Here is a 19,806-nt window from a genome sequence, read left to right as displayed (position 1 = left end):
TTTTTTTTTTGGTTTCATTCACTTTTTTATTCCCTTTATAAAATTATGTGGTGGCTACAGCTGGGGCCTGCGTCCTCTGCACGGAGACTCTGGTGTGGGTCTTCACAAGATGGTCAGTGAATTCCTGATATGGAGACTTGGTGAACACCGTCTCTTTCCAGAGGTCAGGGGTGAGGTAACTGTAGGTCTTGGAAATGGCATCAAAAGTGGCCTTGGCGAAGTTGCCCAGGGTGGCGGTGCAGCCCCTGGCAGAAGTGTAGCAGTCGTCGATGCCGGCCATCATCAGCAGCTTCTTGGGCACAGGGGCGGAGACGATGCCGGTGCCTCTGGGGGCAGGGATGAGGCGCACCAGCACAGAGCCGCAGCGGCCAGTCACCTTGCAAGGAACCGTGTGGGGCTTGCCGATCTTGTTCCCCCAGTAGCCTCTTCGCACGGGGACGATGGACAGCTTGGCCAGGATGATGGCCCCACGGATGGCAGTGGCTACTTCCTTGGAGCACTTGACCCCCAGACCGACATGTCCATTGTAATCCCCAATAGCAACAAAGGCCTTGAACCTGGTCCGCTGGCCAGCACGGGTCTGCTTTTGCACAGGCATAATCTTCAAAACCTCATCCTTGAGGGATGCTCCCAGGAAAAAGTCAATAATCTCAGACTCCTTGATGGGCAGAGAGAAAAGGTAGATCTCCTCCAGAGACTTGATCTTCATGTCCTTGACCAGGCGGCCCAGCTTGGTAACGGGGAGCCACTCCTTGTCCTCGGCCTTGCCTCCGCGAGCTCCGCGGCCTCTGCCCCGGCCGCGACCCCGGCCGCGACCCCGTCCCCGGACGCCACTACCGAAGCCTCCGCGGAAGCCACCGCGGCCTCCCATTCCGGGGCCCCCGGGGCCTCCGGGCCCTCCCGCAGCACCGGCGTCATCCGCCATTTGGTGTTTTCACGAAGAAGAAGTGAAATATATTCTTATATTCACACAAATTAAGAACAAAATTCCCCCAATCACTAAAATATCCTCTGCAAACTGTGTTGATGATGGCTGGCATAAACTGACATCAGATGTGAGGATTAGGTAAGGCCTTTAGGTGGCAAATCACTGCTAAGACTAAGCTTCCCTTTGCCCAGTTTCTGTGGCTTTCCACAGAGAAATATCTCAAATAATTCATATTTAAGAACAGATTTTATCATTCTGATTTTCTCCTATTATCCTAATTTCACAAAACTACCAACTGAAGGCTATTTAAAGCATTTCTCTAAACTCGTAAATGAAAGGTTTGTGTTTTCCTTTAATTCAAAGTCTTTTTTTTTCCCCTTAAATAGTCACTAAGAATCTACATCAACATTATCTTCCCCACAATTCAGTGAAGCAACGCTCTCTTTTTAATAAGGACAACAAAAGACTATATTGTACGTTAGAATCTGGGGTTTTTCCAAAACCGAATTTCTAGATTAAAAGAGGTTCAAGGCAAATGGTTCACAATGCTTAATGGTGTGAAAATATGGCTTACTGTTGCATAGGCTTGATTTTCATTAGCCGAAAAACTTTTAAAGTTAATCCCCTTTTTCTTTCCTTATCTAAAGTTTACCACACTTTCTGATTGTGGTTTTAAGGAATTAAAAAATGACAGGAAATCGCTCTGATTAGTCCCATCTAATTGTCCTCATGTACCCATCAGAAACTTGCTCTTAACGCTAACATCGCAAGAGGCCACAGCTTGTCATGTTCACAGCAAAACAGGATTCTGCTCTTTAGAACATAATGATTCATTACAGGAAATCTTAGTAAATAACCTTCTGTGACCAATAAGTAACTATCTTAGCAAATACGGTTCCTCACTTTACAGTTTCCTTACAGCACGTGAGACCGCTAAAGAGGATGACCTTAAGTCTGTATTACCAGTTCAGTATAAAGACGAAAGAGTTCCCCAGGTAGCTCAGCTGGTAAAGAATCGACCTGCAATGCAGGAGACCCTGGGTAGATTCCTGGGTCAGGAAGATCTCCTGGAGAAGGGTTAGGCTACCCACTCTAGTATTCTTGGGCTTCTCTGGTGGCTCAGATGGTAAGGAATCTGCCTGCAATGCAGGAGACCTGGGTTCAGTGTCTGGGTTGGGAAGGTCCCCTGGAGGAGGGCATGGCAACCCACTCTAGTATTCTTGCCTGGAGAATCCCTATGGACAGAGGAACCTGGTGGGCTATGGTCCACGGGGTCGCAAACAGCCAGACATGACTGAGCGACTAAGCACAGAAAGGCAAAAGGCAAACCTATCACCTGGGTTTGGAATTAACTGAATGCTCTATATACTTAGAATTAATTCTTCCTTAATTCAAATGGAATATTAATTCCATTTAAATGCAATGAATGCTACTGTTCCTTTTTTTAATCATCCCAGCTGCTCCTACCCATTCCTCAGCCTCTCAGTTTAAAGCTCACTTCTGAGGTCTCCTGTGACAAGCTTAGCCTGGGGTTCTGCTCCTGGGTTTTCCAGGCTCTCTCATTGAGAGAGTACCACATGGGCACTCCAGTCACTCATTTAAGTCTTTTTTGTATCCTTCAAAGCCCACAAGACTCTGCCTTTCCCATGTACCTTGCTTATATTATAGACCTTGGTGGCTCAGAGGTTAAAGCGTCTGCCTGGGTTGGAGACCTGGGTTCGATCCCTGGGTCGGGAAGTTCCCCTGGAGAAGGAAATGGCAACCCACTCCAGTATTCTTGCCTGGAGAATCCCATGGACGGAGGAGCCTGGTGGGCTACAGTTCACGGGGTCGCAAAGAGTCGGACATGACTGAGCGACTTCACTTGCTTATGTTGCTGTGTCTCTATTACCTTAAAAACACAACTTAAGTGTGTGAACATATGAATTTCTTAAAACCGTAAGACTAAATTTTTAACATATGTATTAGCGTAAGAGGCACATAACCTACACTAAACTTGGAAATGATATAAATTTATAGCTTATACAAGAGAGGACCATTTAACATGTATTTACAGGTAAGAGGCGTCAGGCCTTGAGGCCGGTGGTCTAGGTGACAGTGGTGTCCAGCAGAAGACAATTAGAGGCACAGATGTCAAGTGCAGAGAAGTTGCCAGAGGCAGAGACAGACTTAATTACACCCCAAGTACAGAAAGGAGAGTGAAGAACGGTGAACAGCGCGTGCGTGCGTGCTTCATCGCTTCAGTCGTGTCCGACTCTCTGCGACCCTATATAGGACCACAGCCTGCCTGGCTCCTCTGTCCATGGGATTCTCCAGGCAAGGATACAGGAGTAGGTTGCCATTTCCTTCTCCTACCAAAAAATAAAGAGGAGGGTTGGCCAACCTTATTGAAGTGTCCAGAACGCCACGAAGAAGCCTCAGAAGCAAAGGAGGAAGTCCCTCTGCCAAGTAACTTCAGGGAAGCTTGGAAAAGAAGATCAAGTGAGAGCCAGGGAGGCAGGAAGAAGACCAGGAAAGGGATTTCCCTAACGAGGAGGGGACGGTCTGGCAGGCTAGCAGAGTGTGCGCGGTGAGTGATCATAACCACGAAGGAAGGAAGACGAAGATCCAGACGTGGACTCACCAGTACAGGAGCTGCGAGCCAACTACATGTAAGGTGTTTCAGCGCTTCCTTCCTACGTTCGCAGACCTGTACCAAAAGGATGCCTATCCCGAGGGCCACAGTTTCCTGGTCCCTAACACCACATCAGGGAGGGGCAGGGCAAGCCTGACCATGGGGTATGTGAGGTGCCCGCCCCTCAGAGAAAATGAGTGCTTCCTGTGGAATTTCCACACAAAATGAACTCTGGAGGGAAAACGAAATGCTCTAATGGAGCAGGAACATCGAGGAAGACGGTGGATGCTCTCTGCAGGGGCGCCTGACCTCACTGGCAGGCCACCACATTGGGAGCAGGACATGATGCAAATGCTATCCAAGGAGCCATTCAGCTTCGGAATTCATGACACAGTTCACTTCCATTTTCACCTCTGGAATTTTTTCACATCTCAAGCCTGCTAATCCTCCGCCTTGCCTGCCTGACAAACATCTATTTTCAAAAACGAATCCAGGGCATACCTTTTCTACATACATGCTATTAACCCTGTCGGGATGAAATATCTAATAAGTGTATCCATTTCTTTCTCTTTAAACACGGGTGCTCATCTGTAATGTTTACCACTAAATCCCAGAAGCAGCTATACTTCGTAAAATAGTGCACTATTTCAGAAATAGAGAGAAGCCTTTAAGATGATCAAACTTAGCTACCTGAGCCGGAGACAAATTAAATTCTTCCAATTCACCAGTAAATCAGCATTAAAGCCAGGATTAGAATTTAGTTTTCCTGAAGCCCAGAGGAGAGGTTTGGGGTCTAATCCTCCCTCCCTATCACATCACACTGTATAATTTCCTTCACTTTGGTATTTCAACACTCTGAAAATTCTCAACTGTCACTTACATGACGTTTAAGGAAAAAAAAAAAACAGCAACGGTTAATCATTCGTCATTTAACAGGTCCAAAAAAGCACCTTAAAGAATAAAATAGAGTGGGAGAAGGCAGAAAAAAAGCATATGCAAGTGCTGCCTCTTGTAATCTCTTATCTTTATCTTCCTTTTCTCCTCAACTCTGTTAAAAACAGAAATGAAAAGACAAAAAATTTCCTTGCCCTACAAAACATCACATCCCATTTGTAGACCAATGCCATTATAAACAGAAACGGACTGAGACAGCAAATACAGTTTATTGTTGTTTATTTGGTAAGTTATGTCTGGCTCTTTGCAACCCCAGGGACTTGTAACCTGCCAGGCTCCTCTGTCCATGGGATTCTCCAGGCAAGAATACTGAAGTGGGTTGCCATGCCCTCCTCCAAGAGATCTTCCCAACTCAGGGATCGAACCCAGGTCTCTTGCATTGCTGGCAGATTCCTTTTACCATCTGAGCTACCAGGGAAGCCCTTGCTGCAAAACAAAAGCTAACTAATGCATGAAATGAATTAATCTCTAATTGTTTTCTGGCTCAATAAATCCCCAAGTATTGTGCTATGAGCTTTAATGTATTATCTCTCTCAATCCATATGTATACATATGGCGATACCTGTACCATAATAAATAAATATTTTTACCGGCTCAGAAATTAAGTTGCTTACTCAACATCATCAAGCAAAGGGGCGAGACGGGAGTTGAGTAAACACAGAGCATCAGAGCCTGAAGCCACATTAAGAACGAAAGAAGCCAGGGAGGGAGATGGAAGGCTCAGGTTCTGGAAGGAAGGGTTTGAAGTATCAGCACCATGGATGTAATGAGATGGCAGCTGGAGAAGAAAAAGCAAACGAAAAAACAGAATTTCTGGATAGGATTAAGGTCCAGCCGCCTGGAGAGAGAAAATAACTTGTGATCTGCAGAAGGAGTTTCTAAAGAACCAAAACTATGAAAGAAAAAGTCCTGACTCTAAAAACAAAAAAACGCTGTGTGGTCATGCGTTCACCTTGCTTGGCGGGAAATTTACTCTGAGTCATTTTCCAGTTATTCTACTTGAAAATAAGCAGAGGAAGGAGAAAAATCAAGGAAGAGACCAAAAGCCTGCTCACCTAATTAACATCTCCCACTATTCTGATTACTCCTGCAGCCAGTCTTCATCCTTTTGCTTATTTTAGAGAAACGCATCAACTACAGCAACATACGAAGGAAAAGCGCTATGCTCACAGCACTCCTGGAGATGATGGACAAGTCCCATCTTGCGCACTGCGTCATACGCAGCCCCTCCAGCACGTGTGGTCACCGAGCACTGGAAATGTGGCTGGTGTGAATGAGACACTGACTTTTTAAATTAATTTAAATGATTTAACTCATCTCTATTTCTTTGGAGAGTCTCCAGTTTCAAATTATGCATGTCAAAACCCAATTTTAACATCTACAACAGTCAGAATCTTTTTCTGTGGTTAAAATTTGAAGTGGTATTTCAATAGCAAACATATTGTTATATCAAGATCCAAATTCTGCAAGCAGCTGTCTTAACTCTAAATAGTGAAAATAGCAAAACTTTCCAAGATTTTGAGATGCTGACACTGTTCGATTTTTTTTTTTTTAGTTTCCATGGTGCCTGCTCTGAGTTGTTAAGCTATCACAAAACTACAGGAACTAATCAAATGTATGGAAAATAAAGGAGGCAATACATCAGTAATTATTAGTAATAACTGTCAGTTAACTATCTAATTTTTTACTCTAATTTTTGGAAAAGACCCTGATGCTGGGAAAGATTGAGGACAAGAGGAGAAGGGGGTGACAGAGGATGAGATGGTCGGATGGCATCACCGACTCAATGGACATGAAGTTGAGAAAGCTTTGGAGATAGTGAAGGACAGGGAAACTTGGCATGCTGCAGTCCATGGGGTCCCAAAGGGTCAGACACGACTGAGTGACTGAACGCCACCACCATTCCAATTTTTAAAATAAAGTATTAAAGCAAAGGACAGTGAGACAGGAAAGCCAGAGACACTGACTGCAGAATTCCATGTGGAGCACAGGACAAATACTGTTCCAAGGGACTTTCTAGCCTCAGGTCTTTGTGCCCAACCAGCTTTAATAAAGTGACAGTGTTCTCAAAACAAGACTGCTAACTGCAGCTTACACAGAGCACAGCTTCAAGTCCTGAGGTCTGGAAAGTGGGTAGACAGAGGACACCACAGGAGCAGGGAGGACAGAAACCAGCCCAAGGACAGTGTTCTCCTATTCAAATTTCTAAGACTCCTGTTCCAACAGGCGCAATGGAAATCGTATGAATTTCGCTAATTTTTGGACAAGTCAACTGGAGAGTAAGTATTAAGCAGTAACCACATCCTCCGTATCATTGCTTGGTTCTCACCTTGACCCTTCAGGACCTTAGCCAGGCCTGAAAGACCACAAAACAAGCGAGATGAGACGAGCACCCATAGTGGAAAGGCAGAGCAGACCTGCAAAGGCAGGCAGGGAGGGGGGCATTGCCACTGGAGTTCACATCTAAAAATACAGACCGCCTGACAGGCCAAGAGCGAACTTCCCATTTTCCTACAGTTATCACTCAGCATCCGTCCCCTTGGAGCTTTGGCCCTTGGGCCCAGCGATCCTCTGCAGCTCGGCGCTGTCTTTATTTAGGTGGTGTTCTAAGGCTGCATGTAACCACAGCCTGTCTGGAGCTCTCTTGGCAGCTGCCGCCATCTGAGCAGCTATTGTTTGTCTCTGCAGTCCTGGTGCCAGCGGGATTAGGCTTGGAGCCAAAAATGGAACTCTATTCATAGGCTGTCAAGGCTGGAGGGGCGCTCGGAACTCATTTAGTTTAAACTTTCACAGTCCCGTGGAAAACCCTCAAAGAATGAAATCAAATGACCAGCCTAAAGTCACACAAGCAGGGGCTGAGCAAGAATTTGCACCCTGAAATCTCCAGACTTCTCTTCTGGCTTTAATTCTATCTTGACTAGCTGTTTCTCACTGAAAAAATGGATGGTGCTGAGACATGAGACAAACATAAGATCAAAAGCCAAATGCAATTTACTGGGAATTGCCTTCAACATTCCCACAAATGTCAGATACAGCACTGATAGAGAAGGGAAGAAACCCAACTCATTTTATAAAGTTAACATCATGTTGATGTAAAAGAGGCTAATCTTACTTAGGCACTTAAACGCAAAATCTTAAAATACTAGTACTTAAAATAATTTTAGCAAATGATATTCAGCAACATAGAAAAGAACAGAATACTCCTTGAAAGAATTTATCTTAAGGATCCAAGATTAACAGATTTTGGGGGGAAAAGCTTATCTATTCCAACATTTGCAGAAAAAGCAGTGCACAAAATCTGATTTTTATTAGACTTTAAGGATAACATACTTCATGGTATAATAAAAAATAAGCAGGAAGAACAGGTAAAATCTATAGAGTCTTCCTTAATATTTGCAAATATTTGGGAAAAGACCACAAAGAAGTAAACTTTTTTTTTTTTTAATGAATTCCTCCCATTGTAAAGTGACTGGCCCTTCATTTCCTTCCTGTGCAGCTATCAAATGTTACCGGAAACCCTCGGAAGTTGTTTGCAGCTATAGCTGTTTCCTATTGCACTTTGTTCAGCCACAATAAAATGCGGCTTTTTCTCTTTGATTGAGAAAAAACAGTTGTAATATGACACTTGACTAGAACATGGATGGTTACCCAGCATACCTATTCACTGTTATAGCATTTTATGACTTTCTCATGCTTTAGGGATTACTATATATATGTGTATGTGTGTATATATTTTATATATACATGTATACATATATACACACATACATTGTTCTATCTGCAATTAAAGAACATTTCTTACACTGAACATAAAATAACCCTACAATATTCTATTTTGCATGTAAACAAATGAATAAAAGGTCCCTGTATAAAGTTGTCCTCTACAAAGCATATGAAGCTATAACTTGGTTAATTTGAGCATGAATGTCTCAATGCAGAATAAGGAATAAACAAAAATGGAGAAAATGGTAAAGCTTTGATAAATATACATATAACCAACTGTGAGAGCTGGAATTTCAAGCTCTGAAATATTTTTAACAGGATATAATAGGACAAAGAAGTGTGAAAATCTCGAAACTTGAAAATATTTTATCTTCTAATGAGAAACAGTTATTTCTCAAAGTAGAAGAGATCTGAATAACAGTCTATCATCAACTTGATAAACGTCTTCTGAGATTTCAACTTTGGTAACTAATATTCTACTCCTATTCTTTAAAGAAGAATTTTAATAACCTGGAGAAGCAAAATACAGATCTCATCTTTTTTTAAAGTATTCACTGCTTAGAGTAATGGAAAATAAATTTAATTCTCACTTCAGGAATATCAAGTATTCTACCCTCTCAGAAATAAATCAGCAGTACCACCAGCCCAACTAGTAAATATATCAACATATAAAGGATTGGAAAACTACTGCCAAACTGATTTTGTATAGCTCACAAACTAAGAATGGCTTTTACATTCTTAATCAGAAATAAACAAAAGAATATATTGTGACACAGGAAAAATATATGAAAAGCAAGTTTCGATGCTCATAAATAAAGTTTTATTGGCACACACAGCCATTCTCATTAATTCCCCTGCTGTCGAGGGCGGCTTTCGCTCTGCAGTGACAGAGCTGAGTGGCTGCGACAGAGACTGTGTGGCGTGCAAAGCTGAAATTATTTCAGATTTGGCCCTTCATGGCAAAGGTTTAATGATCCTTGCCGTACACGGTTAATAAAACAAGTTTAAAAACTTAGTGCTATTTACAAGCTTTGTGCTTTTTGGTCTGAAAATATTACTAGAAGTAAGATTCGCCTAAGAAGCAACCATCATATAATTCAGCAAAAAACAGAGAAGGTACAGAACAAAACAGATCTGAAACCGCATGTACATCCCAAACCCGAAAGCCCATCAAGTGAACATGGGATCCTGCATCCAGAAGCAGCAGTCGTGAAACTCGTGTCTTCCCGGCCCTGACCGCAGGTGGCCTCTGCCTCTCCCTGAAGCCCTGTGTAGTGGCGGCTCAGTTGCTCAGTCGTGTCCGACTCTTGTGCCTCCTTGGACAGTAGCCCACCAGGCTCCTCTGTCCATGGGATTTCACAGGCAGGAATACTGGGCTGGGTTGCCGTTTCCTTCTCCACTGACGTCATATAATTTACTTGAAAATTGGGAAGAACACAAATGGAGACGACAGCAGACTGTTGGCATTTGCAGCCTCTGCCTATCTCACAGGGTTTCTTGTAAAGATCAACTACGTGAGGCTGCTGTAATATACATAAAGTGCCACATGCTTAAGAAGCTACGCTTGTCACTGCCCTTCTGGCTCCTGGAGAAAGTTTTATTTCAGCCTGATCTAAAAGTGAGGTCAGGGGTGGAAGAGTGGGACAGGAAAGACCAGAACACAGCACAAAGAGTAGCAAAAGAAGGAAAGCCAAGGGCTGCTGGTTTCTCTTTGGCTGTCTCCTTCAAGGTCAAGTCTCAAAGGCAACAAGCATGCGACGGTCTCACAGAAATCAGCCCACAGAGACGGATTTGGTGCCACGTGTTTCAGATCTAATAATAAGAGATTTAGAGTAGAGATCGGGCTCCAAAACACCATGAAATTTTAACTCTACAGAACTGACAAAGAAACAGCTAGGAAAACAGTAAGCTGAAACAGCCTCAAGAAATTTTTAAACCATTTAAAATTTTAAATAGGTGGAAACAGATCCAACAGTTGTCAAAGAGACTAAACCCTTTGAAGATGTTCTTGCAGACACGCAGAAATCACATCCACAAACACACTCTATATTCAAAACGGACACCTCTGCTTAATACACATTTCCGATGAATTTATTTTTAACCATAAAAAATTTCTTTTCCAGTGTTTGTTCCCCAACAGGAAAATGTACCCCAATGAATGGGAAGATAGAAACTGCCCCCCGCAACAAACATTTACTAGACAGTGTAAATAAGTGGATCAGTGAAGTAGGTATGAAAGGTACATCGATATGTACCTATATTCTTATAATAATGTGGCAAGCCCATCAATGACTACAATAAAGTAACTTTCCTAAGGTACAGCCTCTAATGCTGCTGCTGCTAAGTCGCTTCAGTTGTGTCCGACTCTGTGCGACCCCGTAGATGGCAGCCCACCAGGCTCCCCTGTCCCTGGGATTCTCCAGGCAAGAATACTGGAGTGGGTTGCCATTTCCTTCTCCAGCCTCAAATGCTAATAAGGGAAAAACCTGAGATATTTATCACTGTGTTCAGTCTGCTACCACCCCGGTGAAAAAGATGACAAAAAAAAAAATAATGCGTGCTTGTTTGTACATAAGAAAGTACAAGCAGTAGTTGCCTCAAAGTGCTTGAAAATGTAGGCTTTCTTATCATTCAAGAATGGTGAGGCCACCAGATCAGAAGACCACTGTCACTGAAAAGACAGTTTATTATTCACTGCAGCCAAGCGGGTCTGCATCGGGGTCAGTCAGGAGGCAGAAGGAGCAGGAGAAAGAAAGGGTCGCAACCTTCCCTGCGGTTTCCGGGGAAAGGACAAGATGCTGTAGCTCACGCAGGGTTAGAACTGCCTGGTATGAACTATTTCAGTGGGCCCTGGTCCTCACTACAACATCCGTGACTCTCAAAAGAAGGTATGTTGAGTGTAAGGACCTTTACCAAAAAAAAAGTATATACTCTATGAGTCTATTTATAGAAAATTTTAGGGAAGGCAAACTAATATACAGTGATTAAAGGCAGATCAATGGCTGCCTGGGGGTGGGAAGAGACAGCAATAGAAGGGAGAGGCTTGGGGAACTTAGCGGGAGACATGGGTAGCTTTGCTGCCTGACTGCAGTGATGGTTTCACAGCTGGGTAGCTATGTCAAAACTCATCCAATCACAAGCTTTAACTATGTGCAATCGATTGTACGTCAACAACACTCCAATACAACTTTTTTAAAAGTAAAGAGCAATACTTGCTTTGTGTCCAAAACCTGTAAAATACCAACACAGAGATTAGGGAATAAAAGTGTAGTCGTTTCTAAAGCACACACAGGCCCCAAATGAACACTTGGAAATTACATGCCAACTGTAAGCGACCTATCAGACCTCTAAAGTTCAAGCTGATAGCATTGACTAGAAAGACACTTTGCTGCGGCGGCTCCAGTTTGCTGAGGTTCCCTGTGGAGAGCGGAGCCTGGGAGTGCACACTGGTCCCCATTGTTTGGGCCCCTTCTTCTCTGTCCTTGACATTCTGCAAAGGAAGCTGTGACGCGCGTGTGTGCAGGAGCCAGGCCGCCAGGGCTCAGACAATCTAACACTCTGCTCTTGCCTCTCTCCCACCTCAAGCAACTGCATGAGTTTTGTTAAAAGAAGCAGATTTACCCTGATACTGAGCATAATCAAACAAGAAATGTTATAAGAACTTCTGGCGTTAACAAAAGTGTGTATTAGAAAAGAAAACTGGATCAAGTCGCTTTTGCTTGTCCCTTCTGTTAAAAGGAAACACCCTGCCACCCCAGCTATAAACAACATAACTGGAACCATCTGAGATGCAGAAAGGCAGTTCCAGGCACAAAATACATTTAAAAACGTTCATCCAAACTTGTCACTGAGAATCTCCAATTCAGCTGATCAAACCCAGTCCTAGACAAGGTTTTTTGGTTCCGTTTGAAAAAAAAAACAGGCATCCCACTATGACAATAGGAGAGAGAAAGGTTCTGGGGGGATGTTTCCTCCTCTCCAGGAGGACTTAGTGAGGTCATCTGATTTAAGTTTATACAGAACAGTCCAAGGGATTGCACGGAGACTCTCCAAAATAGGTCATTATTTATAAAAATAACATAAATATTATCCTGAACCCTTCTTCTGGTATTTACGCCTTTCCACCAAGCACAGCCATTCTCTCATACACTCGTCAAACCGGATTTCTTGGCCTCACCACTCCTTCCAACTGTCCCAACATGAAGAACACCCCCGAACCCCTTCTCCCACCATCCACTTGACTACTTGCTGTATCGGCACACTAACTTTCCCAAGGGGCCTCATCCTCCTTACTGTACCACCACATCCGTCATCATCACTCTCCCACTTCCTCCAGACGCGTTTATTAGCACCTGGGCACACATCTCACATCTACCTGTCTCTCTCTGCTATTTCATGCACGCAGACTACCAACTCTCAGAGCACCTCTTCACATGCTGAACAGACAGCAGCAGCTCAGTAAACATCTGATGTGTAAAAAATGATTTGAATGGCAATGAATTCAGATTTCCTTCAGTCTGCGGGATGTTGTGATAATCACCAGGTTTCTAAGTTTCTCTTCACCACTCAGAAGCAAGTAGACCCATTTCACTCCTTCAGATCTGCTCATCCAAAGGACAGGCATGCATTTATCAATCTACTGAGACCCTGGTTATCTCATGCAGTGTTAACAGAGCAGATAACTAACACGTGCACATGGGCGAGGCCGCGGCATCTCTCCCAGCTGCAAAGACGCTCATCACTAATCACAAAACGTAAGGACCTGGAAGCCAGTTTTCTCCAAGATCTCAGAGGTAAACCTCACTACCGCCCACATCTCATGCCTTCCAGCCCGGTGATTTTTCTCACTCTGCCATTAATAATTAAGCAACATGATTCTGGGACCCCAGGTGGTGTGATGGGTCAGCGCATCACAGGAACTTTCTTCTACCTCACTGTCTTCACCAGCTTTCACAATCTGGCCCCCAGTGATCCTGACCAGCCTACTGAAAGTCAGTCTGCCTTAAAAGTTCTGAGGCACATGTATCCTTTGAGGCGTTACATTTGGACCCTGAAGATCATGCCCAAATTATCTGCTGAGCTGCAGAAACAGAAGCATCCAGAGGCAGACCTTGTGGGGCTGTATATTTACTATCCTCTTTTACAATGCCCATGCTAACATATGGTTATTTCTAGACTTTCAGAGACTTAGGTGACTTGTGATCAGACATTTTCACAAAACACAGTTTACTACATGCCTCACAACAAATATTCCTGAGTGCTAACTACAGTTATTCTCCACTGTTATCTGCCTTCAACTCATCAATAAATAAAACCTCTTAGGAATCTCAATGTATTTTCCCCCACTGTTTTATAAACAGGATCTATATGCTGCCCAAAGGTCTGGGAGCTAGCTGCGGACTCCGAAATGGGATTTCTTCTCCCCAAAGATAAGGAAGGGTTTTGAGCTTTCAGGAGACATCCCTTCTAAAGAGTTGTCAGGACAGACAGACTTACAGGGAGTGGCGATGCCACATTAATCCCGCTTCTTCAAGATGTAACACAACAGCAGCATCGTCCTCATTTCAGAGGCCGCAGACAGATAACCAAGGTTTCAAGGCTCCCCACAGTAGCTCTAACTTATATAATTTCTCTCAGTTGCTTTCTCCTTCTCCTCAAATAGACATTATGTCCAAACATACGGTATCTGCTCAGATATTCCAAAGGGCATATGTGTAGCCTGCTTGCCTTTCTCTTCACAGAGGACTTAATCTAATTTACAAGAGAGATGATGTATAAAAGTGAAAACATTTTAAAGTCTAACTAATCAAGCAACTGTTTAAAAGGGGTGGTTATGTTCCTGAATTACCACCTCAAGGCTGTGGCTTCTACATTTCTCAAGGTCTGTGACCAACCCCCGTTTCAAGCAAATAGTTTCTTGACTGTGAAATCCTCCTCTGAAATTTTTATAAATATCTTATCTTTCTTCTTTAATATTTGACAGTGCATTCTAAATTTTTTAGCTCTTAGTTCTTTCCTTTTATTTCACCAAAAATGAGGCTGAACTGACTTATGAGTAATGCAGTGAAACAGTATAAAAGACACTGCTTAAACAAGCCTTTAGTAACCAGAGGTATTGCTGATTCCGATCTTTATGAAAAAGTAAAGTGAAATTGTTCCTCACTTAGTTGAGTCCAACTCTTTGTGACCCCATGGACTATAGCCTGCCAGATTCCTCTGTCCATGGGGATTCTCTAAGCAAGAATACTAGAGTGGGTTGCCATGCCCTTCTCCAGGGGATCTTCCAGACCCAGGGATCGAACCCGGGTCTCCCGCACTACAGGCAGATTCTTTACTGTCTGAACCACCAGGGTGTTCTTGCACAATCTCTTAGTTCCAGCGCTTATTCCTGGGCTCAAGAAACCCTCTTGGCATCCTATTACTAACACTTCCAAAAGCAAAGACCCTGAAGTCCTGTTTCTCTCACATAATTAAATTCTTATAGGGCTCAATCATTCTTAATCAGCTACTGGTTTTCTAACAATCCAAACCTCATTCTTAATCTCCATCAGAGGAACACATCGGAATTTGGCCAAAGAGCAAGAGCATATTAATCTCAAGGCAAAAGTATAGTCAAAAATCAATCTTGTTTACTTGTACTAATCAAGAAAGTCTTTAGGACAGGTTGGAATATGGTGACAAGAGGTTTAAAAACTAATTTTTTAACATACTTTTTAAGACACAAAATATTCAATACACACATGCTCCCTTATCAAGCATCTTTCTATAAGCATTTCAGTACATGGATATTGAACTCAAGCTTCTCTCCTCCTTAAAAACTGCTTCCTTTTAAGCCAACAAAGTAAATTATAAAATAAGAACAGTGCCAAAAAAAAAAAAAGAACAACAAAGACTGGCAAGGAAGCTGAGAATGCCTTCTTAATTCTGGATTTTATATATTATTTCCTTGATATATCAAATAGACAACTCAATAACTGAACAGGACAGTTCCCCTAAATAATATATCACATAATAAGCAAAGGCTGGACAGAGGTATGTAAATTATAAACCTACCTCTTCATAATCTAGTTTATGGAAACTAGATTCTATGGAAAGTACTGACTCACTGAATAGTCGAGGTTCAAAGGCCAATGACCTCCTTCAAGAGAAGTTTTATCTTCCTATGAAGGAACTGTCCTCTTGGTGTCATGCGGTGGCTCCTATTTTAACTCTGATCAAGAGAGCTTGTAAATAGCACTTGCAAACTTTTCATGCATAAATGGTAGCTAACTTTTTACTACACAAAGGATAGCTCTGCTGAGCCTCTGTGCATGTGTATGTGAAACAGGATAAAGAGAACCAAGACTTAAGGAAAAAGTTGATGCCCTGTCAAATGTAAAAGTTCAAACATTCACAGTTTATAAAGACTTTGGAGTCAAGGAATTACCTTCTTAGAATGTTGGACATTCAGAGAAAAAAATGGTTAGAAGGAAAATTTGACGTGCGAGTTCAAGAATTTGCTCCCAATTTGAAAATTACAGAATTCTGATCCTTTACTGCCTGCAGACACACAGCACTGCTCTATGGGAAAATTCCAAAACAATATTAAAAAAAAAAAAAAGTACTGTGAAGTGTGAAATAAACTCTTTTGATAGTTTTCATAAAACGGAGAGTTTGGAAAACGCAGCAGCAGCAGAATCTGTAGTTGAGTTTAAAATACATTACTAAATTTAGGAGCTATTAACGAAACTACAATATTTGCTTTTTCACCTGCAAATGAAACTCTACTAAGAAGCAAAGTAGTTTTATAAAAGCAAATTGAAAGGAAAAAAAAATGGGGCTAAATTTTCATCAGAGAATAAAACCTTGTCTTGAATAATTCTAAAGGAAAATGATTTATCAAAAACGAAAGAAAAGTGGCAAATAAAGAAATTTAATTGTTAAATTTCCCCAAATCAAGAGCGTACAAGCATGGCTATTTCGTACATAATAGTATTAACACATACCTGTTTTAGAATTAATTGAGAAAAATCCCTGTGGATTTCCACTTGTGATTTTGTATGTCAGCTTGTCATCAGAGCTAGAGTCTGGATCAAATGCCTCGATCTGGACCACAGATACATCCTTGGGAGAGTTTTCCATTATTTCCGGATAATAAACAGGCTCCGACGTCTGCGGAGCATTGTCATTCACATCCTCCACCTCTATGTAGACCTCTACAAAGGAGGACAGGGGCACCACGCCCTGATCAGATGCGTAGACTGTCAGCCAGTAATGAGAGGTCGACTCGCGGTCCAGCCGGTCTGAAGTCTCTATGACACCTGGCGAAGGAGGAAGACAAGCATGAAGCACTGTGTCAACAACAACCACCTGTCACTGTGGGGAAGTGTCAGCCTACACGGCAACGCTGACTCACACAAGGCTCACAGCTAAGCCGTCTTAAGCAAACTGTCCAACCTCTCTGTGTCTTGGTTTCCTCTTCTATACAATGGGATAACAACAGTATGCTGATTAAATGAACCAATACCCTTACAATGATTAGAATACAGCACTTGGCACATACTATCACTCTTATAGAAGTTTCTGTCATCGTCAGTATTCGGTGCCAGGCACTATGTGGAGTGCTTTGCTTTACAAAATTTATCTGATTTAAGTCTCAAAACAGCCCAAAGAAATGAATAGGCAAATATGGTCTCTTATGTCCTGAAATCTTTCCGTTTCTTTTAATAGCCTTAAACAAATGGCAACCCAATCAAGATGCTACAAACATCAGTGCTCTCACCAAGTTACAAGCTCCATAGGGGCAGAGACAGCCTCCTCGTCAAATACCAGTTTACCCAGCATATTACTATTTCATTATTTATATCACTATTTATTAAATGAACGAACAAGAATGAATGTATATCTTAACTGGACTTGGTACAGAATCATCCTCAAATGGACCCAAACTTGGACTTATTAAGTCAACTAGTGAGAAGTAGAGCTATAAAATTACAAAGAAGATGGTTAGAATGTCTGTAACATTTTGGCCCAGACCCTGAAGTCACTCATAGGCTTACTTAATCTCAGGGCGATTAACAGTGGAAATATCCGTTTGTCTTGGGCAAACCCCACCTTTTTATTCAATGGTGTAATCTTGTCATCTGGTTTTCCCAAAATACATCGCTGCATTTTTTCTCTTGTTGTGCAGTGTGTGTGTGTGTGTGTGTGTGAGTGTGTGTGTACTAGTCGCTCAGTCATGTCTGACTCTTTATGACCCATGGACTGTAGCCCACCAGGCTCTTCTGTCCATAGGACTCCCTGGGCAAGAACACTGGACTGGGTTGCCATTTCCTCCTCCAGGGGATCTTCCCATCTCAGGGACTGAACCTGGGTTCCCTGCATTGCAGGTGGATTCTTTACCATCTGAGCCACAGCAAAGAGCATCACTGTGCGTTAATGCTACTTTTACTGTTCAATATGATCCAGGTTGAACTTTGGAAATCCTGCAACTCTAGAATCCCTAAAGTTTTCCAATGAATGCAGAATACTATGGAAAAAGCAACAAATATCAATTCAATCTGTGCTCAGAAATGAAGCAGTCTTTATTTTGACCAAAAACACATCTGTATTTCTTACTTTTTGATCACAATGTAAATTTAAATATGTGCTTATCTGAGGTTATCAATATAAAAAAAGACCTCCTTTATTTTAAATGTCAAATAACTATATCTAACCCTCCCCCAAAAGTTTCCAACTTATAAAGAGCAAACCTAAATATTAAAATGTGAAGTGGATTATCATAAAATGAATATGTATTGCTATTCAGAAGCATTACGGCTACTGCTTCATTAATTCTTAGCAAACCCTCAAAACGGATCTCCTCCTAAAACTACAGAACAAAGACTCAGAACTCTTAAATAAAAAAGGAGCTAGCTGGTGTCTGCGCAGCAGATAAGTCAAACATGTTTTCCTTCTTCTCTTGTCCAAACATGAGTCTTTGCATACTGAATCTGTTCACTAAATTAGCAAAATCATATCTGTTTTTAGCCTGAAAGAAGAGTGCCCTTAGTAACCATGGGAAAGTAATCTTTTCCAGTTTTTATTTTTTATCACTCCCATCAATTGATAACAAAGGACATCAGGGAATAACTGAATGTTCTAAGAGGATTACATAAACAGATGAATGCACAGATGCTTCTCATTTCTGCCATGTCATGAAAATGTAACATAAATCACTTGGCAGGTAAAGCATGATTAGAAAATTTCAAGACAGGTACACGGTACTTGTACTCACCCCTTTTGAATTCTAATCCTCAACTAGTTCATTTTAAAAACTGTGTCTCCCTCTCAATGTCATTTGTAGGCATTTAATAATAATAATTAGGAAAAGTTTTGTCGGTCTTTACTATGTATCAGGCACTATAACTATCTTACCTGCATTATTTTATTTACTCCTTATATCTAATCTTCCCATATATGTGGTGTTATTATCCTCATTTTGTGAATGAAAATCTCAGATTAAAAGGGATGAGGCTTTCCCAGGGTCATAGGAAATGGCAGAGCTGGAGTTCAAACACCAGGAATCTCTGACTTCAGGTACCAACGAAATCCCATCAGTCTTACCGTTAGTATGACAAACGTGCAGTCAACCAAATTTACTGTGAAAACCCTGAAAAGACAGGTCAATGCTGTTCTGTCCATTTTTTGCAGATCAGAATTCAGAAGGAGTGAATTAAGTGTTCATTCACATACAACAGGTTTGTTTTTTTTTTTAGTGTCAGGGTATTAGGAAAAAAGAGACAGAAAATGCAAATACATTACAAGATTTAAATCACAGACAAAAACAGCTATTGATTTCCCATCCAGTTCCATGTGGAGTCTGGTCTGAAAGCGTCCAGACTGCAGTGCACATGTATGAGACAGATGCTTCTGCTGGGAACTGCCCTCTCTCCCAATCAACCTAGCAACTGAGGGGGAGCCCACCTGTCTGTGCCTGACTGCTGAGCCACAGTCTGGAGGGAAGGTGTCAAGGTCCAGGGAACCGCCAGATATTACCATCAGTTCAAAGTGATACACCAAAGCCGCTCTACTCAAATATGGGAGAAACTAGAATTGCGTGAATTAGCAATTAAACATGCCTAAGTGAGATACTCAGGTGTTCCTATTTCATGAATTCTTGGACTGTATATCTTTATGTATATTTCATATAGTGACTTCTGAGATGTTCATGTTTTAATGTCTTTTATTATATCCTTGTAAAAGAGCCAAATTACTTAATACAGCTGATAGGTAACTAAAAAATAAGGTGAATTTTTAATTTCCAAAGGGAAAGGAGGGCATATTGAATAATCTCTTCTTTAAAAAAAAAAGCTTAGATAATAAAATGAGTAAATTTGCTATATTTATAATAATTTAATAGTAGAAGGATTTACTGCATGTCAAGGACTTCATTAGGTGCTTACGTGCATTAAATCATTTAAAGAAGACAGGAATCATTTGATTTTCTTCCAAGCGTCACAAACAAGGAGGCAGAAGTTTAGATACAGCAAGCAAATGGCCTTAAGAGTGATTGAGAAACACAGTGATTAAGGAGTCAGTCAACAGGTAAAGAGGTGGAACTGAGATG

General features: G+C 41.8%; 2 protein-coding genes across 10 annotated transcripts in view; both read right to left on the bottom strand.

The window, feature by feature from the left end:
* The window catches only part of FAT1 (FAT atypical cadherin 1), a 122,909-nt gene that overhangs the window by 45,808 nt on the left and 57,295 nt on the right, over positions 1–19,806 (bottom strand). For all 9 annotated transcript variants that reach the window (XR_001917360.1, XM_018041856.1, XM_018041850.1 and 6 more), the window contains one exon: positions 16,205–16,519. Coding sequence is in view for 8 of the 9 variants with exons in the window: in XM_018041856.1 (XP_017897345.1) it covers positions 16,205–16,519 (315 nt within the window). In the remaining variant the exon portion in view is untranslated. The remainder of the gene's footprint in view (positions 1–16,204; positions 16,520–19,806) is intronic.
* On the bottom strand, positions 4–962 carry LOC108634081 (40S ribosomal protein S2). The gene has a single exon (XM_018041857.1). The coding sequence runs from the start codon at positions 923–925 to the stop codon at positions 44–46; it is 882 nt and encodes a 293-aa protein (XP_017897346.1). The 5' UTR covers positions 926–962; the 3' UTR covers positions 4–43.

Source organism: Capra hircus, chromosome 27 (assembly GCF_001704415.2).
Source record: "Capra hircus breed San Clemente chromosome 27, ASM170441v1, whole genome shotgun sequence".
Classification (NCBI taxonomy): domain Eukaryota; kingdom Metazoa; phylum Chordata; class Mammalia; order Artiodactyla; family Bovidae; genus Capra; species Capra hircus.
The sequence above is the reverse complement of the archived record's forward strand: the minus strand, read 5'-3'. Positions and strand labels throughout refer to the sequence as shown.